The following is a 13,549-nucleotide window of genomic DNA, read 5'->3' as shown; positions in this document are numbered from 1 at the left end:
TATTTGATCCCATAGAAAACATTTGGAACAGAAACATTTGTTTGCCATTACAGAGGTCAAATGTTTCCTGTAGTTCTTGACCAAGTTGTCACACCCTGCAGCAGGGATTCTGGTCCACTCCTCCAAACAGATCTTCTCCAGATATTTCAGGTTTGGAGTTTCAGCTTCCTCCAAAGATTTTCTAGTGAGTTCAGGTCTGGAGATGGCCAGGCCACTCCAGGACCTTGAAATGCTTCTTACGAAGCCCTCCTTAGTTGCCCTAGCTGTGTGTTTGGGGTCACTGTCATGCTGGAAGACCCAGCCATGACCCATCTTCAGTGCTCTTACTGAGAGAAGGAGGTTGTTTGCCAAAATCTCGTGATACATGATCCCATCCATCCTCCCTTCAATACGGTGCAGTCGTCCTGTCCCCTTTGCAGAAAAGCACCCCCACAGTATGATGTTTCCACCCCATGCTTCACGGTTGGGACGGTGTTCTTGGGGTTGTTTTCATTCTTCAAACACAGCAAGTGGAGTTGATTCCAAAAAGCTCTATTTTGGTCTCATCTGACCACATGACCTTCTTCCATGCCTCCTCTGGATCATCCAGAATCTCACTGGTGAAATTCAAACGGGCCTGGACATGTGCTGGTGTGAGCAGGGGGACCTTGCTGCCCTGCAGGATTTTAAACCATGACGGAATAGTGTGTTACTAATATAATCTTTGTGACTGTGGTCCCAGCTCTCTTCAGGTAATTGACCAGGTCCTCCCATGTAGTTCTGGACTTTCTCAGAATCATCCTTACTCCATGAAGTGAGATCTTGCATGGAATTCCAGACCGAGGAAGATTGACAGTCATCTTGTGTTTTTTTCCATTTTCTAATAATTACACCAACAGTTGTCTTCTCACCAAGTTGCTTACTTGAAGACCTGTAGTCCATCCCAGCCTTGTGCAGGTCTACAGTTTTGTCCCTGGTGTCCTTTAAACAGCTCGTTGGTCTTGGCCGTGGTGGATAGGTTGGATTGTGATTGACTGAGTGTGTGGACAGGTGTCTTTTATACATGTAACAAGTCCAAACAGGTGCAATTAATACAAGTAAAGAGTGCAGAATAGGTGGGCTTCTTAAAGAAGAACTAACAGGTCTGTGAGAGACAGAATTCTTGCTGGTTGGCAGGTGATCAAATATTTATTTCATGCAATAAAATGCAAATTAATTATTTAAAAATCATACAATGTGATTTTCTTGATTTTTTTTTTTTTTTTTTATTCTTTCTCTCACAGTTGAAGTGTACCTACGATAAAAATTACAGACCTCTCCGTTCTTTGTAGGTGGGAAAACCTGCAAAATTGACAGTGGATCAAATACTTATTTCTCTGACTGTATTGTACACATCACTGCAGTGTGCAAAGTTTTTGTGGGTGGACGCAGCTGCAGGCCATCAAGAACTTGATCATGTTCACGTTTTTCTTGTATCCTGTTATATGTCCACCTTTTCAGAGTGACAAACAATGGAGCATATCTCTGACAAACCATATGGACATGCATTTAAAATGGGAGTTATCCCTTTAACACTGATATGCATATTACTTTATTTTTTACTTTTGTCCATTTTGTGTCTTTTTTTCTTATTTTTGTCCTTTTTATTAAATATTCATGGACTCCAAATTTCAAAGTTTTGTGTGAAAAGCCAAGTGCAATGTGAGTTGAAAACAAATAAGTCAATTATGGTACCTTAAGAATTAAAATTTAGCAAGGCATGGTTATGCATAATGAAGTCAGTAAGTCAGTGAATCATTGAATGAGTGAGTGAGTACTGCATTTTCAGCTTTGATATTTTAGATATATTTACTGGTGAAGACCAGTGAATCTATTGTTTTTGGCCATGTCTTTCATTTTCAGCATAGTAATTTACAGTTTTATTTGTTTATGTAAGAAATGTTGACATCGTGGGACATGTCTGGGATTGTGCTAGCAGTTTATTCCCAGTTGGTCTACTCCCATTTGCTCTACTTCCATTTTGTCTACTCTTAGGAAAGTACATATGAGGTCTATTAAAAAAGTATCCAACCTTATTTTTTTTTTTTTAAACATATGGATTTGAATCACGTATGATTGCGTCAAACAAGCTTGAACCCTCGTGCGCATGCGTAAGTTTTTTCATGCCTGTCGGTTGCGTCATTCGCCTGTGAGCAGGCTTTGAGTGAGGTGTGGTCCACCCCTCTCTGCAGATTTTTATTGCGAATAAATGTCTGAATGATTTGGAGCTTTGCTGCATCAATTTTTTTTCCAGAAACTGTGAGAGGCCTCCAGGTGGACATCGTTCGAAAAATTAATATGGCTTTCAGGGACGATTTTATGGGGATTAAACAGATTAAGGAGTGTTACTGCCGCTTTAAGGACTGCCCATAACTGCTGAGAGCGCAGCGCGCTCCCAGCCCCCATCAACAGGCTGACACCCCGCTGAAACAAGCAGATCATTTCCAACGTGAAGGCTTTGTTGATCTGGGACCTCGTCTGACTTTCACAAAAGGCAGAAGATGTGGACATCAGCACTTTTTCCGGCACATTCCACCGTTACAGAAGTTTTTTTCATGGAAAGAAAAGCGGAGGGACGCGCCATGGAGCTGTTCATTACGCGGGACAAAACCACCTCGGTGTTGGTCTCTCAGGACAGCTTTCAGGTGGATTTCAGACGGATTCCGGTTGCTTTCCAGTAGTGTGAATATCCGATTGTGATTGTGCATGAGCTGGATATGCCAGAACATGTCCCGTGAGGCTTCATCACGGCGTTGCTTTGCGCCGAGCGGCTGCACCGCAACGCGCGGAACTCCTCCGCACATTTGTCTTAATGTGCCGAAAAAGTGCTGATGTCCACGTCTTTTCACAATTCCTGTGCTAGTCAGATGACATACCGGATCAAGACAGTGTCCAGTTTAAAAATGAGCGGCACATTTCACTGTTACAGGACTTATTGTCATGGAAAGAGAAGCGGCTGCGTCGAATCGCCGTGATGAAGCCTCACGGGACATGTTCTGGCATGTCCAGCTCATGCACAATCACAATTGGATATTCACATGACTGTAAAACAACTGGAATCCATCTGAAATCCACCTGAAAGCTGTCCTGAGAGACCAACACCGAGGTGGTTTTGTCCCGCGTAATGAACGGCTCCGTGGCGCGTCCCTCTGCTTTTCTTTCCATGAAAAAAACTCCTGTAACGGTGGAATGTGCCGGAAAAAGTGCTGATGTCCACATCTTCTGCCTTTTTGTGAAAGTCAGATGAGGTCCCGGATCAACAAAGCCTTCATGTTGGAAATGATCTGGTTGTTTCAGCGGGGTCTGAGCCTGTCGATGGGGGCTGGGAGCGCGCCGCGCTCTCAGGAGTTGTGGGCAGTCCTTAAAGCGGCAGTAACACTCCTTAATCTGTTTAATCCCCATAAAATTGTCCCTGAAAGCCATATTAATTTTTTGAACGGTGTCCACCTGGAGGTCTCTCACAGTTTCTGGAAAAAAATTGATGCAGCAAAGCGCCAAATCGTTCACACATTTATTCGCAATAAAAATCCGCCGAGAGGGTGGACCAGTGCTCACACAAAGCCTGCTCACAGGCGAATGATGCAACCGACAGGCATGAAAAAACTCACGCATGCGCACGAGGGTTCAAGCTTGTCTGACGCAATCACACGTGATTCAAATCCATATGTTTTTTTTTAAATAATAAGGTTGGATACTTTTCTAATAGACCTCGTATATCCCATTTCATCTACTCCCATTTCGTCTACACCCTAACCCTACCTCTTATACTTCAAAATCTTGTAAATAATAAAGAAAAAAATCAGGAAAATATGAGAGTAGACGAAATGGCACTACTCGACATTTGTTTCGCACACACGAGCACCATCAATACCAGTTATTTTAGATGAGCGGCTGAGCTCCGAAATGATGCATGTGAAGTGGAGGCAGGGAGGACCAATTTTTAGGGGCGGACCGTTTGGTCTGTGACACCGGTTCATGGGGGGCATGTGTAATTTAGACCTTTTGTTTGCATGGGATTTATGAATCCTTGTTGCTGTTCACAGGGTCCTGGTGACCATTAAAGCCACTGCTGCTTGTAAATGCATGAAAAGTTTAATTGATCTGGCATCAGTTCTTCACACTTAGACTGAAAACCCTGCACAAATTTCCCATAACAAAGGATATGCACGGTCACAGAGCACGCTTATCAGTGCCAGATGAAGGACATTTAAAGGTTGTTTTTTATTCATGTGCAGGCCGTGATTATTTGTGCTGAATGAGTAGTGTTTCATGTTTCTTGCACCAGGTGCAGACAGAGAAGAAAGTGTGTGATTTAATTATTGAACAATGTTTTGAATAACGTGCAAAAATGCCATGTGTCACCTTGGACTCGGACCCAGTAGTTTTTTCCATCCTCTCCTGCTGGGCTGCTGGCCAAGCAGGTATAAAGACCTGCATCATGGACCTTTAAAAAGAACAAAGACTTCCTGAACGATTCCACCATGACTTATTTCCACACAGTCGTTTTTCTGTGTATCTATTTCACAAGCCATAATTGCCATGAACATCGGAACCTTTCCAAGCTCAAACACTCATGTTTAGTTTCCTGTGCTGGGTTACTGATTGGAGCAAATACTTAAAACTACAACAGGTGTTTTTATGCTCATTTCTTGTTTCAGTTGGCAAAGAATACCATATACTTGTACCTTGAACTTCACTCAATAACCTTCACTGTCTTTGCACTCTGGTACCTTAATCACTACATCTGAACATTGCATGTTCTCTGGATGAATGTTCAGAATACACTCAACAAAAATATAAACGCAACACTTTTGGTTTTGCTCCCATTTTGTATGAGATGAACTCAAAGATCTAAAACTTTTTCCACATACACAATATCACCATTTCCCTCAAATATTGTTCACAAACCAGTCTAAATCTGTGATAGTGAGCACTTCCCCTTTGCTGAGATAATCCATCCCACCTCACAGGTGTGCCATATCAAGATGCTGATTAGACACCATGATTAGTGCACAGGTGTGCCTTAGACTGTCCACAATAAAAGGCCACTCTGAAAGGTGCAGTTTTATCACACAGCACAATGCCACAGATGTCGCAGGATTTGAGGGAGCGTGTAATTGGCATGCTGACAGCAGGAATGTCAACCAGAGCTGTTGCTCGTGTATTGAATGTTCATTTCTCTACCATAAGCCGTCTCCAAAGGCGTTTCAGAGAATTTGGCAGTACATCCAACCAGCCTCACAACCGCAGACCACGTGTAACCACACCAGCCCAGGACCTCCACATCCAGCATGTTCACCTCCAAGATCGTCTGAGACCAGCCACTCGGACAGCTGCTGAAACAATCGGTTTGCATAACCAAAGAATTTCTGCACAAACTGTCAGAAACCGTCTCAGGGAAGCTCATCTGCATGCTCGTCGTCCTTATCGGGGTCTCGACCTGACTCCTGTTCGTCGTTGTATCCGACTTGAGTGGGCAAATGCTCACATTCGCTGGCGTTTGGCACGTTGGAGAGGTGTTCTCTTCACGGATGATGCAAAGGAGATGTGTTGCACTACATGAGGCAAATGGTGGTCACACCAGATACTGACTGGTATCCCCCCCCCAATGAAACAAAACTGCACCTTTCAGAGTGGCCTTTTATTGTGGGCAGTCTAAGGCACACCTGTGCACTAATCATGGTGTCTAATCAGCATCTTGGTATGGCACACCTGTGAGGTGGGATGGATTATCTCAGCAAAGGAGAAGTGCTCACTATCACAGATTTAGACTAGTTTGTGAACAATATTTGAGGGAAATGGTGATATTGTGTATGTGGAAAAAGTTTTAGATCTTTGAGTTCATCTCATACAAAATGGGAGCAAAACCAAAAGTGTTGCATTTATATTTTTGTTGAGTGTACATATATATATATATATATATATATATATATATATATATATATATATATATATATATATATATATTTTTTATCAGTTTCATGGATATCCATCAATGAAGGTCATTAACTGAAACCTGTCCATCCCTCAGAAAACCTAAAGCCTGGTTCACACGGCAAGATAATTTGGCCGATAGCGGACCCGATCTTCCCCTTCTGACAATCTTAAGGACGCCCCAACAATTGTGATGATGCTGAAGATAATCTTATCAGATATTCCTGCCGTGTGTGGTGTGTTAAGAGCGCTCTGATCTGCTCGGAAGGATGTTAGGAGTGCTCTGATCGCAAATCTGGGATATTCAACATGTTGGATCGTCTTGACCCAATATCGCAGTGTGTGTTGTGCCCACCGACCACAAACGAGCACACAGCCTGCTGAATATGACATGCAGCCAATCAGAAAGCGAGGTGACAGACGCACGGAGTGGAAAAAAAAAAAAAAAAAAGCTGTTCTGACTTACCAGAAAGCCCGGTGGTCGCGCTGTCTCCACTCCTTTAAAGAACGCCTTTTCTTTTTGTGTCATTTTTTTCCCCTCTGTTTTAAGTAGTCCACAAAGTATCTCCTTCTGTTTACTCTGAAGTCACGTTTAATCTCGAGAGATTTTGTGAAATTTCCTGTCTGACATGGGAATGTTCGTGTGTGAAATCTGTTCATGTGTGGTGTGTTGACTTCACCGTGCAGCTGAACACCACACACTGTACGACCAAACCTGTTCAATCTATGATTTTTTTATCTTCACGTGTGTGGTCTCTCAGGTTTTGGAAACCTACAGATAATTTTAAAATCCTGCCGTGTGAACCAGGCATTAGAGGCTCCCGGAAGGTGTTTGCAATGAACCTGGATTTTCTGTCATTGTGTTGTGGTCTTGTTTCAACTGTGGTGGGATTTTTTTCTGTTGCTAGTCTTAACATACTTTGGTCATTCATGACCAGTGTTGCCAGAGTTACTTTGAAAAGTAGTTTAGTTACATTTTACAACTTGTCAGCAGCTGCTGAATGTAAATAATTACATAACTAGAACTCAAACTTCCCTGGTCCCACCAAATAATGAAGGATGAATAATGAGACACGTAGCATGTTTTTTTTTAGTACAAGTCCAGTTATTCAACAACTGTGGGAGAATAGTGACTCTTAGAGGCAGAATATTTGACTAATGAGGCTCATGTCTGAGTGTGGCGCTAATTTCAAGAAGTTCAAAATTCATCAACAACATGTTGTGTATGAGGTAATACGAGGATTTTAGAGACATGTCTGTAGTGAGGACGAGGCTGTTAAAAGCCCATTATCGGAACACCTGGTGGCTATGAGGACAGGACAGGCTATTTTGGACAGGCTATTTTGGCACAGCCCTCTTGTGCACTACAATCCCACCTGCTTTGTGCGCCAGACGCTGTATATAAAATAATTATTTTGTAGCAAATTAATTGTTTTCTGTCAGTTTGGATGTTGAAAACACCTCTAATCTCTTCTGGAATCACAGAGGACATTTCATTTGCAGCTTTTTTCCTCTCTCTGTCTCATGCACAGAGGTGGAGAACATATTGGAACAGCCTAAAAGGTAAATAATTGTAATGTTTTAATTGTTTGGTAAAACAGTTGCATGTTCATTCCTTCTTTATTGCAGCTGTAATAAACTAATAAAGTAGCTAGAACTCAAATGATTATTTTTAAGATTGAGTAATCAGCAAAGTACCTATTAGTTACTTTGTTGATTACTCAATCTTAAGAGTAACTAAATTAGATTACTAGTTACCTGATTACTTAAGCCCTGGTCCCACCAAGAAATAAACAGTGAATAATGAGCTTTTTACCTCTCTCTGTCTCATGCACTGAGGTGGAGAACATATTTGGAACAGAATTATTTGTAATGTTTTAATCGCTTGGTAAAACAGTTGCATGTTCATTCCTGCTTTATAAGCAGCTATAATAAACTAATAAAGTAACTATAACTCAAAATTTATTATTTTTAAGACTGAGTAATCAGCAAAGTAACAGTTACTTTGCTGATTACTCAATCTTGAGTAACTAAATTAGATTACTGGTTACCTTATTACTTAAGCCCTGGTCCCACCAAATAATAAACAGTGAATAATGAGCATTTTTTCTTCTCTCTGTCTCTATTTGAAACAGCCTAAAAGGTAATTATTTGCAATGTTTTAATAGCTTGGTAATACAGTTGCATGTTCATTTCTTCTTCATAAGCAGCTGCCAAAGTATGTTTATGATAGATTTAACATCTTGTTATAATGGATCAGATGAGGCGTGCACGCTGACACAATGACTCGCACTCAAGACAAGCATTTACACAGAACCCAAGCTTGCAAAAGAGCGATTTTGCAGACAATAATGGACGAACACAAAGTTAAAAGTTGGATCACTGGTGTCAAAATAAAACCAGCGAGAAGAAGCACAGAGCCCACTGTCCAGGAACCTGTGGTTCGGTTCTAGCTGGTCTATGGATGTGTTTTGTTTTGGGGTTTTCTTGGAGAGGAGTGATCCACACAGTTGCAGGTGTATATAATTAAAGCAGCCACCTCACTGTGGTCTGTTTTTTGGGTAAACACGCAGTAGTGCTGCATTTAATGACTCTGGAACACAGGTGAACTGTAGCTTGACACAGGGATGTGAACACCGACGGGACTGGGCAGGAGTGTTTGTTTTTGAACTGCGTTTAAAAAATGTGACAACATCTCGAGTGGATGCTGTGAATGGAAAAACCAAACTTTAAAGGGACCAAGTGTGGGAGGGCTAGAGGTTTGGACTAAACCCATGTCTAAGCGTTCACCAACATCACATTACATGGTGCTACATAGATCATATGTGTCTCGACGAGGATCACATGCAGCAACACGGGCCATTTGAGGCTGAACTGAGCTCATTTGACAGGTCAGGTGTGGCTCAAAAGAGGCTGATGCCTGGCACATGCGAGGTACTTAGAGGCACACAGAGGCTTCGTGATGGATTTTTACATGGATCATTATTCAAATAATCACTGACAAATCCATACGTGGCTCATTATTCATGGCTATATTATTTGGTGGGACCAAGGCTTTACATTACTTATTCGTTACAAGGTGTTGGCAGCTGCTAATAAAGTAACTGCATAAAGCTGCTAATGAAGTAACTGTATAAAGTAACTAAAAAAGTAACTAATAAAGTAACTTTACAAAGTAACTGTAGCAACACTGTTCATGACTTCGAGAGATTTTTTTCGGGAAGCACCAAGGTCATGCTAAATGCTATATGCTTGCTGTTTTTTTTTTTGTCTTTTTTTTTTTGCATAAGTCACATATTCAGCCCATCATCAAACCATGCATTTGATCACATTCATGTGCAACCATGGACTTTACATCACTGTTTATAGACTTTGACCTTCCAGGATGAATATCCATGAATTTTTATTACAAAATTATCATATATGGTCATTCTGTAATTTACCTGAACCTTACTAATTCTGACAAAGTGTCCATCCTCTTGAACAATGTCAGAATCCTCTAAGGGACGGCCATCCTTGAGCCAGCTGAGGGTGGGAGGTGGGGTTCCCACAGCAGAACACTTCAGCTCCAGTGGGCTGTTAACAGCTAGGATGAGCTCTTCTGGTGAGCTCCAGCTGGATATCTTCGGTGGCTCTGCATTCGAAAGCACAATGTATTTACTTCTGTTGTTTCAAATTTGACCAACATGTCAGGCAAAAAAAAAAAAAAAAAAAAGGAAAAATTGCATGTCCATCTGTCCAAGTGTGTGTGAACTGTAGTCACACACATTTCTGTTAAAGCCTTTTCTTCCTGTTCATGGTGTAATTTTGGTTTCTGTAGCTGCTAACAGAGCACTTAGTTTTGAAGAAAAAGCATGAACAAAATGTTGAAAAAACTACAAGTATTGTACACTCAACAAAAATATAAACGCAACACTTTTGGTTTTGCTCCCATTTTGTATGAGATGAACTCAAAGATCTAAAACTTTTTCCACATACACAATATCACCATTTCCCTCAAATATTGTTCACAAACCAGTCGAAATCTGTCATAGTGAGCACTTCTCCTTTGCTGAGATAATCCATCCCACCTCACAGGTGTGCCATATCAAGATGCTGATTTGACACCATGATTAGTGCACAGGTGTGCCTTAGATTGCCCACAATAAAAGGCCACTCTGAAAGGTGCAGTTTTATCACACAGCACAATGCCACAGATGTCACAAGATTTGAGGGAGCGTGCAATTTGAATGCTGACAGCAGGAATATCAATCAGAGCTGTTGCTCGTGTATTGAATGTTCATTTCTCTACCATAAGCCGTCTCCAAAGGCGTTTCAGAGAATTTGGCAGTACATCCAACCAGCCTCACAACCACAGACCACGTGTAACCACACCAGTCCAGGACCTCCACATCCAGCATGTTCACCTCCAAGATCATCTGAGACCAGCCACTCGGACAGCTGCTGAAACAGGTTTGCATAATCAACGAATTTCTGCACAAACTGTCAGAAACTGTCTCAGGGAAGCTCATCTGCATGCTCATCGTCCTCATCGGGGTCTCGACCTGACTCCAGTTCATCGTCGTAACCGACTTGAGTGGGCAAATGCTCACATTCGCTGGCGTTTTGCACATTGGAGAGGTGTTCTCTTCACGGATGAATCCCGGTTCACACTGTTCAGGGCAGATGGCAGACAGTGTGTGTGGCGTCGTGTGGGTGAGTGGTTTTCTGATGTCAATGTTGTGGATCGAGTGGCCCATGGTGGCGGCGGGGTTATGGTATGGGCAGGCGTCTGTTATGGACGAAGAACACAGGTGCATTTTATTGATGGCATTTTGAATGCACAGAGATACCGTGACGAGATCCTGAGGCCCATTGTTGTGCCATACATCCAAGAACATCACCTCATGTTGCAGCAGGATAATGCACGGCCCCATGTTGCAAGGATCTGTACGCAATTCTTGGAAGCTGAAAATCTCCCAGTTCTTGCATGGCCGGCATACTCACCGAACATGTCACCCATTGAGCATGTTTGGGATGCTCTGGACCGGCGTATACGACAGCGTGTACCAGTTCCTGCCAATATCCAGCAACTTCGCACAGCCATTGAAGAGAAGTCGACCAACATTCCACAGGCCACAGTTGACAACCTGATCAACTCTATGCGAAGGAGATGTGTTGCACTGCATGAGGCAAATGGTGGTCACACCAGATACTGACTGGTATCCCCCCCTCCAATAAAACAAAACTGCACCTTTCAGAGTGGCCTTTTATTGTGGACAGTCTAAGGCACACCTGTGCACTAATCATGGTGTCTAATCAGCATCTTGATATGGCACACCTGAGAGGTGGGATGGATTATCTCAGAAAAGGAGAAGTGCTCACTATCACAGATTTAGACTGGTTTGTGAACAATATTTGAGGGAAATGGTGATATTGTGTATGTGGAAAAAGTTTTAGATCTTTGAGTTCATCTCATACAAAATGGGAGCAAAACCAAAAGTTTTGCGTTTATATTTTTGTTGAGTGTAATTGGTAATAACTACTCCTTAAGAGAAAAACCTCAGCTTAATCTTAATCAGCTAAAAGAAAGTTAAGTTGTTAGGGGTTCCTGGGATTTTCCTGCTGTTTCCAAAATGGGTCGCAGTCTTGCAGTCATTAAAAGATGTTCAGAATGTTTACCGAAAAATATTATCCTATTTATTATTCAAAGTCTTGTTCTATCATATTTGGATTACTGTTCGGTTGTGTGGTTGAATACTTCTGCACAATGTTAAAAAGTTGTAGTTGGTGCAGAACAAAGCTACGGAACCCAGGAGAGTTCACTTAAAGTGACATTTTTTTCGGGCCATGATCATTTGTGCACATGTTTTGCTTTAATTGAGCCCACAAATTAATAAAACATGCTCTCAAATTAATAAACTGTATGCACGTTTACCTGGCCATGATAATTCGTGCACACGTTTTCCTTTAAATGAGCCCTCAAATGAATAAAATGTGCTCACGTATTCCTTTAATTGAGCCCACGAATTAATAAAATGTGCACACGTTTTCCTTTAATTGAGCCCATGAATTAATAAAATGTGCTCTCAAATTAATAAAAATGTGTGCACGTTTTCCTGGCCATAATAATTTGTGAACACGTTTTCCTTTAAATGAGCCCTCAAATGAATAAAATGTGCTCACGTTTTCCTTTAATTGAGCCCTCAAATTAATAAAACGTGCACACGTTTTCCTTTAATTGAGCCCTCGAATTAATAAAATGAGTGCATGTTTTCCTTTCGTTTAAAATGAACTCCATAATATGACCTAAATTGTCATCCTCATGATGGGGAGACGCTTCACCCTCAGCATCCTTTTTAATGTGCTTAAACTCCAAATGATGCCATGCCGGGCAGCTAGAGTTCTCTGTATGTCCTTGTGCGCCCAAACCATGATGATATACCCTGACCAGATCCATTTCTAATGGGGAAATGTATTACACTGTCTCCTGGTTTGTTGGCTAATAGCCAACATTTATGTGTCAATACAACATTGAGTAATTGAGTGCACATTTTACAAATTGTGGTCCAGTTTTGAAGCCTTTTTTTACTACAACTACTAATACTACTTATAATAATAATAATTTCGACAAGTAAAATGTTTAGAGAGAATTTAAATGTTAGAAAAATGTTAGAAAGAATTTAATAGTTACATTTATAAACAATGTAGCTTAGAAATTGCAAGTTTTACTGTTACAGTGCTGTCAACAGTTAAATATGAGGTCAAGAAAGAGGTATTTATTTTACTTTTTATAAAGTTTTCATTGAAGTCAAGAAAGGGTGACTATAAAGTGAGTTTTGGCAAAACAAGTATCATTGTCATGTTGAGGTGGCAGAGGGTTGTTGTCGGCAGCTAGGGAAAGCAACTAAAAAAGTAACTAACTTAGTTACTTTTACAATTGAGTAATCAGTAAAGTAACTAAGTTACTTTTTCAAGGAGTAATCAGTAATCAGTAATTGGATTACTTTTTCAAAGTAACTGTGGCAACACTGCTGTTGACAGGTTTAAGAAGCAACTGAAAATGTATTACTGTTGATAAATATTCATTTCTACTTTGTCATTGTTATACGACTGTATTTAAAACACTCCTACTCCCAAGGACCTGCCAAATGGCAGTTATACCTTTAAATCCCAAGGACCTGCCAAATGGCAGTTATACCTTTAAATCCCAAGGACCTGCCAAATGGCAGTTATACCTTTAAATCCCAAGGCGCTGCCAAATAGCAGCTGCACTCCCTGGATTTACATCTTACATCTCAACGACCCCCTTTCATGAGCTAATACACAGTAGCACCTTATTCAGCTTGTGCATTTGTCCTCTTTGTGTCAGCAAAATAAAAAATAGTTTCAGTTGCATTTGTAAGAAGTAACTCTAAAGACAGAACCCAAGTACATAAGAAAAAACAGATGTTTAGTTATAAAGAATAAAATAAACTTTTCAACTTTATCAGATTCTTTGACCATAAAGACATACCCATAGCTTTAGGAGTGATATTTGTACCACTATTACTTCAATAGTTATTATGCTAATGTTTTGTTATTTCTATATTCTTATTATTTCTATTGTTACCAGGTG

At 41.0% G+C, this 13,549-nt stretch overlaps 1 protein-coding gene across 1 annotated transcript in view; it reads right to left on the bottom strand.

The window, feature by feature from the left end:
* hmcn2 (hemicentin 2) overlaps nt 1–13,549 on the bottom strand; it is a 356,871-nt gene that overhangs the window by 66,188 nt on the left and 277,134 nt on the right. Inside the window, 2 exon segments of the mRNA XM_034169771.1 lie at nt 4,381–4,462; nt 9,396–9,586. Coding sequence (XP_034025662.1) covers nt 4,381–4,462; nt 9,396–9,586 — 273 coding nt within the window.

Source organism: Thalassophryne amazonica, chromosome 5 (assembly GCF_902500255.1).
Source record: "Thalassophryne amazonica chromosome 5, fThaAma1.1, whole genome shotgun sequence".
Classification (NCBI taxonomy): domain Eukaryota; kingdom Metazoa; phylum Chordata; class Actinopteri; order Batrachoidiformes; family Batrachoididae; genus Thalassophryne; species Thalassophryne amazonica.
Note: the sequence above shows the minus strand (reverse complement) of the source record. Positions and strands in the feature narration are given on the sequence as shown.